Genomic DNA, 19,705 nt, shown 5'->3' with positions numbered 1-19,705 from the left:
TTATATCAAGACGTGAACGAAACTGATTTATTTACCTATTTGGTCCTGCGAGGTATCAATAAGGGGACATTCATGAGATTACTGTAGTTGTGTATAAAAGCTTGTGCACTTATATTAATGTTTGTCAGAGCTTCTCACCATAATAAACAGCAATTCAAATCTCTGCAAGTCTAAGCAAAATAGGGACAAATACCTGACAATTTCTTTGAGGCTAATCTAGAATTTGCATTAACAACTGAAATAAATAGAAATTGATAAAAATTAACAGTTGATTTCCAAAATTTAGAGTTTAACACAAATCCATCCATTCCAACAGTTTTGCCAGAAATATTATGAAAGTTAAGTAGTTAATAGCTACAGTACAGTGAGCTAGATGTAGAGGTCACAGTTATGGTAGACATCAGGACTGTTTAAATATATTCACATTCTCCACTTACGAAGTTTGGTGTGGTCATGTGACTTTCTTGGCCAATGAAATGTGAACAAAACTGGCCTGTGTAACTTCAGGGTAGACGCTTCAAATCCAACAACGTATAAAAAGAATTACACACCACAATGAAGTGGGATTTACCCAGTTATGCAATGCTGGTTCAAAAGGATCAATTAACATATTCCATCACATCAACAAGCTAAAAAAGTAAAATCACATGATCATATCAGCAGGTGCAGAAAAAGCATTCAACAAAACCCAACACCTAGTCATCATAAAAACTCTCAGTAAACTAGGAATAGAGGAGAGTTTCCACAACTTGATAAAGATTATCTGCAAAAAAAACCTTACAGCTAACATCATACTTAATAATGAGAAACTTGAAGTGTTCCCACCAAGATCTGATATAAAGCAACAATCTTCCTTCTTACCAGTCCTTTCAACATCATACTGCAAGTTCTAGCTAATGCAATAAGAAAAGGTATACAGATGGAGAAAGAAAAAATAAAAGTGTCTTTGTTTACAGGTGGCCTGATTGTCTATGTAGAAAATCTGAAAGATCTGACATAAAAACTTCTGGAACTAATAAGTGATTATGGCAAGGTTGCCAAGGACAAGGTTAATGTACAAAAGTCAATTGTTTTCCTATATACCAGCAGTGAACAAGTGGGATTTGACATTAAAACCACAATATTATTGACATTAGCACCCCCAAAATGAAATACTTCGGTATAAATCTAACAAAATAGGTACAAGATCTTTATGAGGAAAACTACTGAACTTTGATGAATAAAATCAAAGAAGAACTAAATAATGGAGAGATACTCCATATTCATGAATAGGGAGACTCAATATTGTCCAGATGTCAGTTCTTGCCGACCAGATCTGCAGATTCAATGCAATCCCAATGAATATCCCAGCAAGTTATTTTGTATGTATTGACAAACTGACTATAAAGTTTATATGGAGAGGCAAAAGACCTAAAGTTACCAACACAATATTGAAGGAAAAGGTTGGAAGACTGACTCTCCCCAACTTCAAGACTTACTATAACTTCAAGACTTACTATAAAGACTTACTACAGTAATCAGGACAATGTGGTATTGGTGAAATAGATAAACAGATCAATGAAACAGAATATAGAGCCCAGAAATAGACCAGAATAAATACAATAACTGATATTTGACAAAGGAGCACAGGCAATACAGTGGAGCAGACATGGTCTCTTCAGCAAATGGTGCTGGAACAACTGGACATCCACATGTCAAAAAAAAAAAAAAAAAAAGGAAAGAAAGAAAATCTAGACACAGACCTTAAAACCTTCACAAAAATTAACTCAAAATGAATCACAGACCTACATGTAGAAATGCAAAACTATAAAATTCCTAGAAGACAACATAGGAGAGAACCTAGATGACCTTGAATACCATATCCACATCACCAGGTTAACTTTAGATACTACACCAACAGCATGATCCATGAAAGAAAGGATTAATAAGCTGGACTTCATTAAAAAGTTCTGCTCTTAAAAAAAAAAAGCCACAAAACAACAACAACAAAACTCTGCCAGAAGAATGAGAAGATAAGCCACAGGCGGGAAGAAAGTATCTGCAAAAGACATACCCAATAATGAACTATTATGCAAAATACACAAAAAACTTTTAAAACTCAACAATAAGGAGACAATCTGATTAGAAGATGGGCCAAACACCCCTACAGACACCTCACCAAAGAAGCTAGTAAATAGATAGCAAGTAATCATATGAAAAGATGCTCATCGTGTCATCAGGGAAATGCAGATTAAAACAACAATGGGGATACCAGTAAACACCTATCAGAATGACCAAAATTCGGAATGCTGACAACATCAAATGCTGATGAGGATGTGGAGGAACAAGAACTTTTCATTTAATGCAAACTGGTATAGCAACTTTGGAAAATAGTTTGGTGGTTTTACGTAAAACAAAGAGGCTACCCTAGAGAATCAGAACACCCTGCTTCTATTATTATTTGTTAATATTGTTAATAATTATTAATCCTGATTTTAATAAGAAATAAAATCAAGCTTATGACTCTTTTGCAGTAAAATCATACTTTTTTTTTTAACATGAAAGTTGAGGTTTATATTTCTGGTATCTTAACACATTTAAATATAAGAAATTATTGCCCTCATTGTTATTCTTTTGGGAGTTGTCATTTTTATGGTACTCTCTTGTTCCTATTATCTGATGTTGCTATTATGGCAAAGTTAAAATATTTAGAAAATTGCTCCCTGGTTTTTGGCTTTTTTTTTTTTTTTAACTGACAGATCTATCCTTGGTCATGCATCAGTCCACTGATATTCATGCCTGTTTTTCTCTCAAGAATGGACATGAAATATCACCAACTCTCCTTAACTCTCAAGTTAGCTATTTTCAGGCAGCATTTTGTGGTGAGAAGAGAATGCCATTTTAGAATCAGATGATATGAGTTCAAGTTTTTATTTGATCATTTGCAAACTCTGGGCAGTAACTTCCTGTCTGAAGCTCAGAGTTCTTTTGTGCAAACCTGAGATCATACTTAGCCTATGTCACAGAATATATGGAATGTAGTGGTATTTAATGACTAGTGACAAAAAAGGATTGAATACTGTAGTCTATGTGAAAAAGTAAAATTCTATGTTATACAAGCCCTTATTTGAAAAATGACTGGAATAATGTGAAATTATTCTAAACTTTCAGGAAGAAAACTATACATAAATAAGTGGGGCCTTGTCATAGAAATGGAGAGAGCCTGCTGGCTGAATTGGATTATGGGGTTGCCTTCCCATGCACACCCACTGTTTTCAGATGATATCAAGGTGGATGCCACTGAGTTGAGAACAAAGGAAGTGGGCAGGGCACAGAGGCTAGAAACTAAAAGAACAGAATCTTGAGGCTTAAAATCTTTGTCCAATGAGATGTTTGGTTGGAGTTACTCATACCTGAAACTGGAATCAAACAATCTCCTGAATTTTTGAAGGATCTATACAGAAAAGAAAAATTACTAGCTTACTTACAAAAGTCTGCTCAACCCCTAAGTAAGTAGTTTCCTAATCTGCACTAACAAGTGGGCTATAAAAGCTATGACACTTCCTCTTCAATGCAAACCTTTGTGGCCATGAAGAATAAAGGGCATTGCAACACTTTCCAGAAAACAGAACCAGGGGTGCCAGATGAGTAAACCAAGAAATGTATTCTACTCTCAATCTTTGCCATTCCCTCCGAGTGGGACTTGATAATTCCTGTGGATGACTGATTGATTTGTGTTTCCTATTTCTCCTCTTGAAATGAAATTTTTTATTTTGGTTAGCCTGCTGCTACTGTGCCATTTAAATTGGATGTATTGGAGGCAGACAACATGTCTTTACGCTTACTAGGTCCCAATAATATGAAAAGCCACCTCTGACTATGAGGGAGAGGACTATACACCACTCAGAGATCCTAGATTTCAATCTGCATGGAGTAAATGGATGATATTATAAGGTTATCTTTCTGAGGGAGAGACTGACTCTGTTCTATATGCAAACTAAGAATGTCCACAGATATTCAAGTGGCCAAATCGGCAGGAAAAGTTAAAACTAAGAGAGCTGTATTTTTTTACCTTAGGTTTCTTCCATAGATTTCTTTTCCCTTTGTCTGCTTATGCTTACTGAGTAAAGAAGACAATTACCAAATAGCAAACTAGTATCTTAAAACTTGAAAATAGGTAATTAAGCTGTGCTTAATGGTTTTTCCCCCACTGGTAATTATATTAAGTGGATATTTGTTAATGTTTTTGGCCCACTAGCATTTGAACCCTCTTCCAATGTATGAGAAATAACACATCCTTCAATTATATAAGCTAAAATTGTCAGGTGCCATTTTTCCAACCTGCCTGGCAACTAGGGCATGAGCATATGGCTGACATTCTGCTGATCAGACAGCATTGCCCCAACCTTTGAACCTGAAGCTACTGAATTTGGAGACAAAGAGCAAAAAGGCTTAGTTTTACTGAATCACTGGGCTCCTAAAGAGGCTTGAAAGGCAGAAGAGCCAAACTGTATGTAGGAACCAGATAGTTAAAAAGACACTGAATGTCAGGCTAAAGGCTTTATTTAGTAAGAGCTGGGAATCTACTTAAGCTTTTGGAGAAAGAGTAGTGTCAAGCTCAAGATGATGTTTAAGAAAACTGATACAGGGGAAATGAAGTTACTCTGGAATGGGGAGATCAAGAAGGTAGAGTGAGCAGGTTGGGAGAGTGGGATGATTTCAAAGGTGAACTAATACAGTCCTAAACTATTAAGGTGACAATGAGAATGTGAAGGAAGAAAGAGAACTGAAAACATTTGGGAAGCAAGCATTTTCTTGGCAGAAATTGCCAACTAGTGGCACACATTTGGGCCACATTTGGTCAGCAGGTATGTTTTGTTTGGTTCAATTAATGTTTAATTTTTTCATTTGGGTGCTAACATTTTAAAATTTAAAAGCTTTGATAAAATTCAGTACCGATTTATGATAAAATCTCTTTACCAAAGTGGGTAGAGGGAACATATCTTAATATAATAAAAGCTGTTTATGACAAACCTACAGCCAGCATGGTACTCAATGGTGAAAAAGTGAAAACCTTCCCACTAAAATCTGGAATAAGACAAGGATGCCCATTTTTGCCACTTCTATTCAACACAGTCTTAGAAATCCACAGCAATCAGGCAAGAAAAAGAAATAAAAGGATCCAAAATAGAAAAGAAGAGGTAAAATTGTCACTGTAAGTGGATGACATGATACTATATATAGGAAACCCTAAAAGCACCTCACAGAAACGATTACAGCTGATAAAAGAATTCAGCAAGGTAGCAGGATACATGATTAACATACAAAAAAGTCAGTTGTATTTCTTTACACTAACAATGAATTATCAGGAAAAGAAACTAAAGAAACAATCCCTTTTAAAATTGCATCCAAAACAATAAAATACTTAGGAATAAATCTGACCAAGGAGGTGAAAGACTTACACATGGAGAACTACAAAACAGTTATTAAGGAAATTAAAGATGATTTAAAGAAATGGAAAGATAGCCCATGCTCTTGGATTGGAAGAATCAATATTGTTAAAATGGCCATACTGTCCAAAGCAATCTACAAATTTAATGAGATCCCTATCAAATTATCCAGGACATTTTTTTTTTTTTTTACAAAATTGGAACAAACAATCCTAAAATTTAAACAAAAGACCCAGAATTGCCAAAGCAATATTGAAGAAAAAGAATGAAGCTGGAGGAATAAACCTCCCAGACTTCAGACAATACTACAGAGCTACAGTAATCACAACAGCATGGTATTAGCATAAAAACAGACATATGGATCAATGGAGCAGAACAGAGAGCCCAGAAGTAAATCCACAGACCTATGGTCAATTAATCTTCCACAAAGGAAGCAAGAATATACAATGGAGAACAGACAGTCTCTTCAGCAAGTGGTGTGGGGAAAACTGGATAGCAGCATGTAAATCAATTAAGTTAGAACACTCCCTCACACCATACACAAAAATAAACTCAAAATGGCTTAAAGAATTAAATATAAGACAAGATACCATAAATCTCCTAGAAGAAAACATAGGCAGAACAATTTCTGACATAAATCTTAGCAATGTTCTTCCAGGGCAGTCTACCCAGGCAAATAGAAATAAGAGCAAAAATAAACAAATGGGGCCTAATTAAACTTACAAGCTTTTGCACAGCAAAGGAAATCATTAACAAAACAAAATGACAACCTACAGAATTGGAGAAAATATTTGCAAATGATGCAACTAACAAAGGCTTAATCTCCAGAATATATAAACAGCTCATACAACTTAGTAACAAAAAAAACCCAACTCAATCCAAAAAATGGGCAGAAGACCTAAGCAAGCAATTCTCCAATGAAGACATACAAATGGCCAATAGGCACATGAAAAAATGCTCAATATCACTAACTATCAAAGAAATGCAAATGAAAACTATAATGAGGTATCACCTCACACCAGTCAGAGTGGCCATTATTCAAAAGTCCATGAATGATAAATGCTGGAGAGGGTGAGGAGAAAAGGGACCCCTCCTACACTGCTGGTGGGAATGTAGTTTGGTACAGCCATTATGAAAAACAGTATGGAGATGCCTCAAAAAAACAAAAATAGACTTACCAAATGATCCAGCAATCCCAGTTCTGGGTATATATCCAGAGGGAACTCTAATTCGAAAAGATAACATGTACCCCAATGTTCATAGCAGCACTATACACCTTAGCCAAGACATGGAAGCAACCTAAATAATGTCCATCAACAGATGACTGGATAAAGTTGTGGTATATTTATGCAACGGAATACTACTCAGCCATAAAAAAGAATAAAACAATGCCACTTGCAGCAACACGCATGGACCTATAGATCGTCATTCTAAGTGAAATAAGCAAGAGAGAGAAAGAAAAATACCATATGATATTACTCATACATGGAATCTTAAAAAAAAAGGAAAAAGGAAAAAAGGACACTATGAACTATCTATGAAACAGAAACAGACTTGCAGACATACCAAACAATCTTATGGTTTTACTGGAGAAAGGGAGTGGGAAGGGGTAAATTTGGGAGTTTGAGATTTACAAATGTTAGCCACTGTACGTAAAAGTAGATTTTTTAAAAAGTTTCTTCTGTATAGCACAGGGAACTATGTTCCATATCTTGTAATAACCTTCAATGAGAAAATATGAAAATGAATATATGTATGTATATGCATGACTGGGACATTGTGCTGTAGACCAGAAATTGACACATTGTAACTGACTGGACTTCAATTTAAAAAAAAAATGTAGATTTTAAAAAAAAGAAAAAAAAAATTTAAAGGCTTTAAGTAAACATTCACATTTATAGCTTCTCTTAGGGAAAAGAGAAGACTAAATTTGCCAACCCTGGGCTGATATTCAATTTGGCATCAATTAGCTAGGACTGAGTATTCACCATTCCTTTCTGGATTTTGAGCTTTATAATCTGTGGCCAAGATGTTAAACTTCTCTAAAACTCAGCTTTCACATGTATAAAATGATGAAAATAATAACTTCCTTGAAGAATTATCATGAAATCAAAGAAATACGATACCAAGAAGGTGCTCAATAAACGGTAACCATTGTTACTGAACTTGATTTTCAAAACACAGCATATTATAAGAAAATGCAGTGTAACAATGGAGAAACAATACACAGAGTAGTTGGGATTATAAACTCCAGAGCCAGATTATGGATTAAGATCTTAGTTCCATCACTTACCAGCTGTGGACTCTGGGCAAATTGCTTTCAAAGGTGTGTGGGAGGCCCTGATACTGGCAGTGAAAAATAGAGAGCTGTCTTGACACCTGAATCCATGCTTAACCCTCACTTTCTCACGACACCCTTCTCTAACTCCTCAATTAGGTTTTCTTATCTTTTATTGCACTGTGTACTTCACCTTCCTAAGACTTGTCACAGTTTTAATGACAGTTATTCCTATTAATATCTATTTCCCTGAGACTGTGAGTTCTAAGAAAGTAGGGAGCATATCCACCTAACAGCTGCTAACACATCTCATACCCTCAATAAATATTTTTGAATGAATGAGTGAAAAGAAGATGGTCTCTCTAGTAAACTTCTTGGCACTTCTTGTGTAGAATGGTAAAGCCTTGATGTGCTGTACAAGAATGAAATGAGAATATGGAACTGGAAGGCAGAGTACATTAAAGATTATTTAGCTATTGCACTATTTCAGAAAAGACAAAAAAAAAAAAAACTGAAAGAGACTCGCTTTAAAATCAGACTGGTTTACTGAACCGGTCAGTTAGTTCAGTTAAATTATACTGGTTGGTAGACCACTGCTCTCTTAGAAAAGTTGTTCTCAACCAGTGTGAAAATAATTTGTTATGATGGATTTACTTTTCTTTATAAATTAGAATGGGTTTCGCAGTTATGACTATAGCATATTCCTGAGTAAGCTTATAACAGTATGTTATCCACATGAACTTTATGTGTCTTGTGTGGGTATCGAAGAGAAAAACACTGCAGAGCAGCACTGCTCCAGGCCAGTGGATTTCTAACTTTTATACCTCTGCAGGGTATGTTGAAACACTCTCAAATATCTCAGGACTTCCATGGGTGGAAGGAGTATAGCGAAATCAAAAAAGAAATTTAGGATTCTTCTCTTGGCTGTAAAATGACTATAACCCAGTGGAAGGACCTCTAGTTTATGGGGAAAGCCTCCGCTCTAGTTGCTTGTAGAGACCTATGTCTTTCTTTTTAAAAATGCTAGCTACTTTACGGAACATTTTGTCTTGGTACCTCAAGAAACTGTATTATGGGACAGAAGCCTGTTCCAATTTCCCATGTGTAGATGTAGGAATTCCTTTGGGATTAGTCTGTATGAGTCAAAGTTAAATCAGTGTACTTCAAATTGTGAAAAACTTTCATATTTATGCAAGTTTTTCTTGTCTCAAGACTTTTAGGATGCTATTTTGCAAATCCAATAAGTCTAGCTACAAGCTAAGAAAGAATGATGATAGTTTACCTGAAGCAAAGTCAAGACTGAAGACTTGGTGTAAAAATTAAAAATTGAGACTCTCTTACACTGTTGGTGGGAATGTAGTTTGGTACAGCCATTATGGAAAACAGTATGGAGATTCCTCAAAAAACTAAAAGTAGACTTGCCCTATGATCCAGCAACCCCACTCCTCGACATATATCTGGAGGGAACTCTAATTCAAAAGGACATTTGCACCCCAATGTTCAAGCAGCACTATACAGAATAGCGAAGACATGGAAGCAACCTCAATGTCCATTGACAGATTACTGGATAAAGAAATTGTGGTATATTTATACAATGGATTACTACTCAGCCATAAAAAATAAAATAATGCCATTTGCAGAAGCATGGATGGACCTGGAGATCGTCATTTTAAGTGAAGTAAGCCAGAAAGAGAAAGACAAATACCATATAATATCACTTACATGTGGAATCTAAAAAAAAAAAAAAAAAAAGGACACTAATGAACTCATCTACAAAACAGAAACAGATTTGCAGACATAGTAAACAATCTTATGGTTACTAGGGGGAAAGGGGATGGGAAGGGATAAATTTGGGAGTTCAAGATTTGTAAATATTAATCACTATATATTAAAATAAAGAAAAATAAAATTTCTTCTGTATAGCACAGGGAACTATATTCAATACCTTATAATAACCTTTAATGAAAAAGAATATGAAAACAAATATATGTGTTTATTTATATGACTGGGATATTATGCTATACACCAGAAATTGACACACTGTAACCAACTATACTTCAATAAAAAAAAGTAAAAAAAAAAAAATTAAAAATTGAGAGATGAATATATAATATTGTGTTTTATCTAAATATACATTTTCAGGCACACCTGAGTTTGAGTTCTAGTTTAACCACTTACTATGTATGTGATTGTGGCCAAGTATATGCAAATAATAATCAGGTGAAGCTTGGACTGAGTGTACTGGTTGTGTTGTTGACTGCCTGGGTTCATATACTAACTCTACTTACTAATATCTGGGTGACCTTGGGCATATTTCCGAACCTCTCTCTGCCTCAATTTCCTCATGTGTTATCTGGGAATAATAAAAGCACTGCCCCATAAGGTTGCTGTGGGCCTGTCAGGTTCTTAGAATCGTGCTTGGCTAATAACAAATACTGAAAATCTTAGCTACAATTATGATCATTAATTTACCCAATTTGATATTCTAACTTCCTGACTTGCTTACATTTCCTGAAATGTTAAACATTTAATTATAGAAAACAAGTAAAACATAAATGTACAAACAAGAACAGCAAAGGATTAGTATAAACATTAAAAGCCATATTTCTATGGGGAAGTACCCTACCAGTAACTCTGTGTTGATCTAGTACAAACTGATATTGCAATAGTAAGTTAGGCAAAACCTGGATAGCCTCTAACTAGCAAATGATTTTGAAGACCACTTTCCAGACATATTAATCGTCCAGCTTCCACCTCTCTGCCTTCCGCTCGGAAAAATAGGAGGAAAAAAAAAGATTTCTGCCTGATATCAGAGCAGGTAGTTCGTTTCTCCTACATCAGGGCTCACTATAGATTTCCTAGCAGGAGGTAATTGACTGTCACAGAATAAAAGCAAAATAAATCCTATTACATACATGATATATATAACCACAGAGGTAGCATAATGATAACTAACCTACTCTGGATATACGTGCAAAGAGGAACACAGTTTGCAACTAGTTTATCACTTCAAATGTTGGGGTGCTATTATTTAAAAGTCAATTCTTACTTTGATTTACAAATTATGTTTTTAGTATTAGTTGTTGAATCTTAAAGGAAAATTCTTCATGAAGAAAATGTATATTGCGTTATTTAAAACCTTATGAAGGACTTGAAATCACCTGTGAAAAGTTTAAAAGGGAGTTCCTTTCCGCGTTTTTCTTATTAGCTTAATTATAAGGGCATCACTCAAACACCAGAGATGGACAATCAACGGTCAGATTCACAGGACTGTGCTCTGCAGACCACGTTCCAAGTGTCCACAGCACAAACCAGCCTTTAGTACTATCAGCCCTTCCCCTCATTCGGATCTTAAGTTTTCACAGGCTGAGACTCCTGTTTCAAAGTTTTGCTGTTGCTTTTCCCTTTCATCCTTGGTTATTTCTGTCCTCAAAGCCAAATACTAACACCGAGACGAGAGTAAACGAACACAGAGCATCCAACAGGGCTGCCTTGCTTCCCGCCAGTCTGCATCCTCATCCCGCTCCCGAGGACTGGGTAATTCAACTTCTCTAGGAAAGCGGTTTCCCGAGCCAGCGCCTGTGGAGCTTCTTAAACAACCAATCAACTGAACTTCTCGGTTCAGCTGGCGCTCCGGGGGTCTCGGCCCCAGCTCAGTCCCCGAGAGCGGAGTGTACCTGGAGTTCGGTCTCCCCTGCCAGCCCTCCAACCACCGACTTTCCGAAATGCGAGATGTACACAGAACACTAACTACAGACAGTCTCACCTCCATCTTCCTCCTCCAGGGAGTTCATGCAGGGGAAGTAGCCGGCCAGCGCCTCGAAGGAGGCGGAGAGGCTGCTCCGGCTCTGGGAGCGCTGCATGGAGCGCCCCGCGGCGCCGGCGCCCCCCAAGCCCTGGCGGCCCATCTTGGACGAAGACCCGCTCTTCCCGCGGTACAAGATACGAGGCGTCTTGGCGGCTGGGGCGCGGCGACCGCAGCGCTTTGGGGGCCGGGAAGGTGCTGCGGGACTCTGGGGGTACTGGCCCCCGCCTCCCTGACCCGGTCCGGACCAGACGTGGCTTTCCTGGCGGCCGGGACTTCCACTTTTTCGGGGAGGGGATCCAGGCGGTGGCGAGCAGGGACGCGGCTGCTGGCGGTGAAAATCCGGGGTCTCGCCAGGAGGGAGCCGAGGTTCCGAGAGGCTGTGGCTGCGAGTCGGTCTTGCCGCCCTCCCTTCGCGGGGAGATGCCGCTGATGCCGAGGCCCCCGCCAATCAGCTGCCGGAGGGGGAGGCGGCGGCGGCTGCAGCACCTCGGTGGGCTGGCCGCTCCTGAGCGCGCACCTCAGGTTCTGGGCACCTCTGACCCGGGAGTAGCTCCTGCAGTTTCTCCTTCCTCCCCTCGCATGGGTAACACCAGAGAATGATCATTAATTAGATGCAATACGTTAGGCATCGCAGGTGGATTCTATTATCAGGCAAACTGTTGGTAGTCACTTTCTCTTTCTTTAGTTTCCCTTAAAATTTGTTAACGCCCTTAAAGCATCAAAAGAAAATATTGAAATTTTCTCCAAGTCATAAAATAAAGGTTCCCAAATTTTTAAACAGGTTCCACGAGAGCCTAGAATTAAAGCTTTCTCTTTTACCTTCTTTCTTTGTTAGATAAAAAGTCAACATAGGGTAAAAAGGTTAAAAAAAAAAATCAAGAGCCTGAGAAAGCACCAACACTAAAAAAAAGTACTCTGATGTTTATCCATTTGGCTTTAATTTTAGGACTTTTTAATGCATTCTTTCACCAAATTAATCTGTTACCTATTGTTGAGAATGACAATAGGCAGGCTTTAGCATCTAAATAAAAGGTAACATTCTTTTAATGTAAATTTGGAAGCAACACATACTAGAAACAAAACAGTTTATATGTGAAATAACGTCACATTCTACAAACTGCAAATCTCTATCCCAGAACATAAAGCAATTGCAATTCCATTTTAGCAGGAGTCAGAAGACTGTCCTACTTTTCATATCCTTAGACAAGCCACCTGACCTCCCAGTCTCCCTACCTGGGGCGGGGGGGGGTAGTGCGGGGGAAGGTAGGGTACAATGATGGCAGTCTTAACCATGTCACAGCTTGCTTGTTGGCTATGTGAGAGGACTTCAGAAGTGTTTTGTAAAATGTAAATTATACAATCTAAAATGGTTCTTTCATATGATAAATATTTCCTGAGTAGTATACGAGTTCTTTGCTTGATGTACTGGGAGATACACTCATTCAGTTAATATGAATTGAGCTCCTAGTGTACGCCAGGTACCTTTGTAAACACTTAGGACACACAGTGATCAAAGCAGATAAACATTCCTGCTTTCACGAAGCTTACATTCTATTAGTGGGAGAGACAGACACAATAAATCAGTAAATTATACAGTGTTAAAAGGGGGATGGAAATGTCAAAAAATAAAGTTAAGGGGTATGGGACAGACTGCAATTAAAAAACGGCTATCAGGATGGGCATCACTGACAAGATAATATTTGAACAGAGGTTTGAAGAAGTGGAGGAAATAAGCCATTCAGATATGCGAGGAAGAGAGTTAGTTTGAGGCCCTCCAGGGCAAAGGGCCTCAAATGTGCTGTCCTGGTGTGTCTGTGGAACAGCAGAGGCCAGGGTAGCGGAAGTGAAGTGAGTAGGAAGGAAAGGAGGTCAGAGAGACAAGAAGCAGAGAAGGAGACAGATCAGACAGGGCCTTCTAGGTATGTTAACACTTGGCTGTAGCACATCACAATTGAGAAAGTATCCCCCCCCCACAAAAAAAAAAAAAAAAAAAAGCACTCAACTAACAGTCCTCTCAAAGCTTTCTAAAAATCAGGACACTTCCAGTGCAAATACGAATGCTATTACATAATAACTTTTGGTTGCTTAGACTTAGGATCATCCAGGTTTCTTGGTTCTGTTTTTCTGATAGGCTTTTGTCCTTTTCCATTAATCCGACAACTCTCTCTTAGTACAATTTCCTATTTATTATTTGCCTCCCTAAAATACCAGCATTTCAATACAACACTGATAAAATCAAGAACTCCATGGGCACTTTTTCATAACACTGTTTTTATTCAGAAAGTAGGAACTTTTTCATTAAATGAAATTTTCACTAGAAGAATAAAGAGAATCATAAAATTTTGAAAAATGGAAGGACTACTGAAAGTCACCTAATTTTTTTTTAACTGAGGGCCCCAAATCTTTAGTGAGTATGAAAATAACTTATTAGGTTTTGATCAGCATTCTGAAAAATAAAATGAAATAAAAAATCAAAGTGTAGTCTGTGTAGTTACTGTTATCAATTGCAGTACTGTTTCATGAATATCTATGCATCTGTGTTGTGTGTGTGTTCACATGTGTGCACTGAGTTGTGACCAAAAAGAAAATATCAAGGAAGAAGGACTAAGTAGGAAAATCCTAGAAAAATTAATTGGCCAACGGTAGAAAAGTTTTTTTTTGGCATCCAAGGACATCATAATGACGAAAGCCACTTTGGAAGGGAATTATCTTGGGTTTCTACTAATGACTGCATGGGGACAGAGAATCTAAGAACTGGATCAGTAGTCATACCATGTTCCTTGGGTCCTGCCGTCTCTATGTTAATAACCTGGCTTTATGCACCAAGAGGTTAGTCTGGAATAGCCTTGCGGCATCTATTTCTTCATAAGCATCACTTATGTCTTCCAGTTGCAGAACAAAGTTGTCCTGGGAAGCTTTTTGGTAATTTTTCCTATAGTTTGGATCTTAGAGATATCGGTAAGTTATAGCAGAATGGCACAAAGAGAAATAGGAAGTACTAGAGAAGAAAATCACCTTATTTCAGGGAAGAAAGCTTCAAGGAAAAAGAGTAAGAACAGATATCAGAGAGACAACCTATAGTAACGGCCAGAGACCTCTAGTCTTGAATGAGAACTTGTGGAGTATACTGAACTTACTGAGGAAATTTACAATTCTACTGTTCTGGGTCCTATGCTACACTATTTTTCTATGTATAATAAATCTTATATAAATAATATTTCTGGCTTATGTGGTTTTTTTAAAAAAGTTGATGTATTATTCCTTATCCAATTCTGATAAATGTACTACCAACCCCAAAGGAATTTAAAAATTTATATAAAAAATAAACTACTGATAAAAGATTGGAAATGTCATTTCCTCCATACCAGAATGTACATTCAAAAGGCTTTGAATATAGTTATCAAATGATGGGCCACTATATAGTTTCCTTATACAAAGCTAAGTGTAATTCCAGAATCATTATAATCCAGTATTCAAATTGTTTCTATAACTTCCTTGCTCATCCAAAAATAATCAGAGAAAAAGTGAGTCACAAACATATGTAATTAATTGCTTTCTAAAAGCAAATTATGGCCTTGAAAAGGTTCTACCATTAAATATAAAATCATATTTTTGAAGAAAAGATATATAGACTTATTAATACAGCTTGCATATAATATAGCATTCTATTTGATGAATATAAAGCACATCACACCAATTATGCCACTTCATTCTTACATCAATCCTCAGAGTGTCATCATTATTTCTTCTTTATAGATAAGCTAATAAAGACAATAATATTAGATGACTTGCTTAATTAGAAAGTGGCAGAGCAAAAGTTAAATTCAGATTTTCTGATTTCTGGTGCAGTGCCCTGTACACTATATGACAGGTGTCTCATACCATATACATAGACATGGATGAAACATACACAAAGCAGAGATGAGAGATATAATATGAACTGTATACTACATTATTTGGTTCATGATAAAATAAATGTTGAAAAAATGTATTTAAATAGCCATAATGTTTATTCTAACTATACACCAATGTTAAATCTATGTTTGCCCTTTTAATCAAAACGTATCAATATTACACAGCCATATATGTATTTCAGTTCATCAGTTCTAACAGGGCTAGAAAGTTACATATAATTTATGTATAGTTTTTGTAATAGTTTCTCCAAAAAAATCATCAAAAATTTAAAATACGTTAAATGATATTTATTCCTGAAGTTGAGGCTAGGTCATTTAAGCAAATGCATAAAAAGATTATTATGTGAAGTAGTTACATAGTGTCTAGACCAAGGATTAGTTCAACTGGGAACACAGTTGTGCCTTGGCAGCCTTCCCCTTTGCGGTGCTAGAAATGATGTTGGTGATGATGATGAGAATGCAAACTACTAATAAAGGGAAGGCAGGAGGAAGTAAGTCCCCCGGGAAACAGTGGGAAAAGCAAGCAGTAAGGCCCAGAAGTGGGTATGCTAACAAGAAATAGAAAAAGGACTCTTACTGTTACTCTGGTCACTATTTAGTGTTTCTAGTCAACCCAGAAATGGTTGGTTGCTAGAAGAGACAGGAATTGCTCAGGATAGGTTATAGAGCCATGCTGGAGAGTAAACTACCTTCTTTTTTCTTGATACACATTTGCTCTTGGTGATACCAGAATTCATCTCAGTCTTCACAATTGATGCCAATTTACCTTTGCCACTTTGGACCATTCCCCTATACAGCAAATAACTTTTATAAATAGAAATACTTATGGATTTATTTTGGTTTGTTTTATTCAAAACCAACTCTCAGAGTCCTTATATAAATATATATATATGTAATATATATATAGCTATAAAAATATCTTTGCATTTAAGTCCTGAGAGATAAAATCCACATAGTCAAGAATTTTTATACTGACTTCAAATTGCTAAAAGTATTTAACAGACTTGGGAAATTACCCTTGACTTGAATATGAAATCCAAAATATACAATCTTTTCTCCCATCCCAAGCCTCATGTCAATATGACACAAGTAAATTGTAAGCTTTTGTGATTTCAGTTTTCAGAAGTATTTTTGATGTTTACCCAGTAGATTTCAAAGGTCAATAGCAGATGTTATACTTCAGCAACTGGTCAAACCAAAACTTTCACAAAGGTTGATGAAGTCAAAGATGTTTAGGGTATGAAAAGATAAAAAAGAAAGATGAAAGGATTAGCATTTTCACACTTTCTGAAATGATATTTTTTATAATATTTTGCTTTGATCTTATAATAGAAAATGTCCATGGAAGTAAACTAGTTTATTGATTAGGCTAAAAAATTGTGATAAAATTTGGCTGAGGAACGAAGGGAAAAAACTCTAGAGGTCAAAGTCATGAGTCTTAGAAGCAGAATTGCTAGACAATACAGGGAAAGAACAAATGTTTGAGTTCTAATATTAATTATGGCCCTTTATGTAAAATAATAATGATGGTGATAACAGCTATTGTTATGCTGTTCATAACACATTGGCTCATTTAATCTTCACAAACACTCCATAAGGTAGCCAGTCTCATTATTCTCACAGACAAGAAGAGTGATGCATATTCATTCAATAAATGCAATATGTTGAGTGTCTGGGAGCATTCTAGTCACTAGGAATACAGTATTAAACAAAAACAGACAGAGATCTCTACTCTCATGGAGTTCACTCTCCAGGGTGAATAAGCGAACACTTACATCCCACTTACTAGATGCCAGGCCTTTTACTAAACAGTTTTACATACCAGCACATCAACTCATTTACTAAACACAGCCTGATGAGAGAGATGTTATTATTAATATCTTTATCTTATAGACGAGGCACATTGAGGGTAGGTCTCCTGCCAAGGTCACATAGGTTAAGAAATGAAACCAGGATTTAAGCCCATGAAGTTTGATGCACAGTATTATTTGTCCAGTGCCAATGAATCCAGGCCTTCTGACGGTATAATCCATACTTTTAACTGCTAAGTGACACTGCTTAAGAGAACCCATTAATATCAGCAGTTAGGAAGAACTGTTTTTCTATCTGTCACAAGGAACTTTCAGCATGGTAGTTGTTTTATTACATGACATGTCTATGAAAATCTTCCTTTAGCTATCAGCAGGAATCCAAAACTCTAGCTAAATGTCCTCAAAGAAGTTTTAGGAGTCAGTGTACAGGTATGACTTCAGACAGAATCACAAGAACTCAAGCCTCCAGAGAAAATAGGAAATACACATTCATGAGATTTCTAATTTACTGGTATTTGGTCCATCCTTGAAAGTTTATTTCCCCAAATGAAATGGAGTCAATCATTAAGCCAAACATTTTGGATAAATAGCAAAATTTAGAAAAGGAATGTTCATACCTTGTATAAAAGTTTTAAAACAATCATGTGAAATAACGATTTTCAAATAAAAATAAAAATATTCATAAAAAAGAAAACGTTTTACTTCACTGATAAGATTAAGCATATTCTGATGATAAGTTAAAGATCAAAGGCAGAGAAGAAAGAGAAATTTGTTTAGAACCAGGCAAAAGAGGTGTATGAAATACCATTATGTTTCAATCATTCAGATAGGTTTCTTTCTAATGAATGATGGCCTTCACACTGTGTTTCCTCATTCATTCTGATACTTACTGAGCACCATACCTCAGGCCCTTCCCTAGGATCTTTGGGTAAAACACACACAAAAGATGGGTTTGGCTCTTAAGAAGCCGAGTCTGGTGGTAGGGAATAAGGAGGATAGCAGACAAGGAAGCAAATCAATGTAATACAGTGGAATAAATAGTGTATTTGTCATAGCTTCTAGGCACTCTGGTGACATAAAATAGGGAGTGACCAACTCTACTTAGATGGGCCAAAGAAGACCTTACAGAGGAAGAGATACCCTGAGCTGCATCTTGAAGGCTGTTTGGTAAGCAGAAAATAGGGGTGAATGAAACTGAAAACTGAAGTCGCTCTCCCTGACCATAATAACTATACTGTATGTGCCTCTTTGGGATCCCAGGAAATGGGTATGTGTTAGGGCTCCTTATGAGAGCCTCTCTTTTTCCAGTCCCTTAGAATAGTCGTTGTGGCAAGGATGGTTTCCAAGTCTGAGAAACTTCCTGCTCCAGTGTTCTCTTCCACTATTTCAACCAATGCTCTGGCTTTGTGATAAATTTATACTGGCTTCATGGTAACATTCTCAAACATTTGAGAGAAAAGAAGAAACATTTCTTCTACTGTAATTCCCATGGGACCCTAAATGAACATGACCCAGCAACTTCTCCTATCATTAGGAGATCAACAGCATCAAGATTAACATTCTGCACAAATATGTAGCAACTTTATGTACGTTTCAGGTACCAGTGCCAACAATGACACAGTATTTACACAAAGTATATGCATTTAAACTGCTGTATTCATTCAATATTAATTTATTCATTCCCTATTCCTTTACTCACCACTCATTCATTCCTTACACCACAGCGTGATGGGAATAATATCAGGGATGCATGGAAAATAGAGGGATTCTCCTGATCACAATTAGGTCTAATTCCTCCTTGTTCATAGTCCTTCTTCTTCTTTACCGGCTAAAGCTTCATATATTCACTTCAACATACGTAGGAGAAAAGACTTCTCCTGATTACCATTTTCTTTAACTGAATCACATGTTCGTTATATATAAATGCTTATACATTGTTGAAACTGCTTGATACCATATGGACGTAAAAATAGAAAATTTTAAAATGTTCACAGAAATTTGGCTTCATTATCCAGTTGACTTTTAAACTGTGGGCACCTTATTATTTTTCATTTTATGTCAAGGCATAAAATTTATAAAAAAGTTATTTAAAGTTGTTAAAAATCAAAGGCAGTAGAGAATAATGATGATTCTGTCAAAACATTAAAAAAAATCACAGGATTTTAAATAGTATATTGCCAAAAAAAAAAATTACCCATGAAAAATATTCATGTTCTACAGATCCAGGTCAAACATCATCTAGATTGGGCATAAGTGAACTCCTGCCTGAAGGTAGTTCTATTCGTAGCTCAGTACGTTTGATAAACAGTCAAGACTGTGCAAAGCAGCCAACTCAAACCGAACTGCGCAACTCATCACCAGCTGATTCCCACTTAAGGCAGTCAGTTAAAGATGCCTTTAAGTAAGTGTTTGTCTCGTTGATATGAAACTTCATAAAAGGAAGTAACAATACAGATTAAACATGT

At 36.6% G+C, this 19,705-nt stretch overlaps 1 protein-coding gene across 13 annotated transcripts in view; it reads right to left on the bottom strand.

Annotated features, from left to right (window-relative positions):
• The window catches only part of RIMS2 (regulating synaptic membrane exocytosis 2), a 509,607-nt gene that overhangs the window by 14,790 nt on the left and 475,112 nt on the right, over nt 1-19,705 (bottom strand). Inside the window, exon 1 of one of the 13 annotated variants that reach the window (XM_010955814.3) lies at nt 11,474-11,626. The exons of the other annotated variants lie outside the window; for them this stretch is intronic. Coding sequence (XP_010954116.1) covers nt 11,474-11,615 — 142 coding nt within the window. The 5' untranslated portion in view covers nt 11,616-11,626. Of the gene's footprint in view, nt 1-11,473; nt 11,627-19,705 lie in introns of those variants that run through there. 13 annotated transcript variants of the gene reach the window in all.

Source organism: Camelus bactrianus, chromosome 25 (genome assembly GCF_048773025.1).
Source record: "Camelus bactrianus isolate YW-2024 breed Bactrian camel chromosome 25, ASM4877302v1, whole genome shotgun sequence".
NCBI lineage: Eukaryota > Metazoa > Chordata > Mammalia > Artiodactyla > Camelidae > Camelus > Camelus bactrianus.
This window is presented reverse-complemented; position numbering and strand designations above follow the sequence as displayed.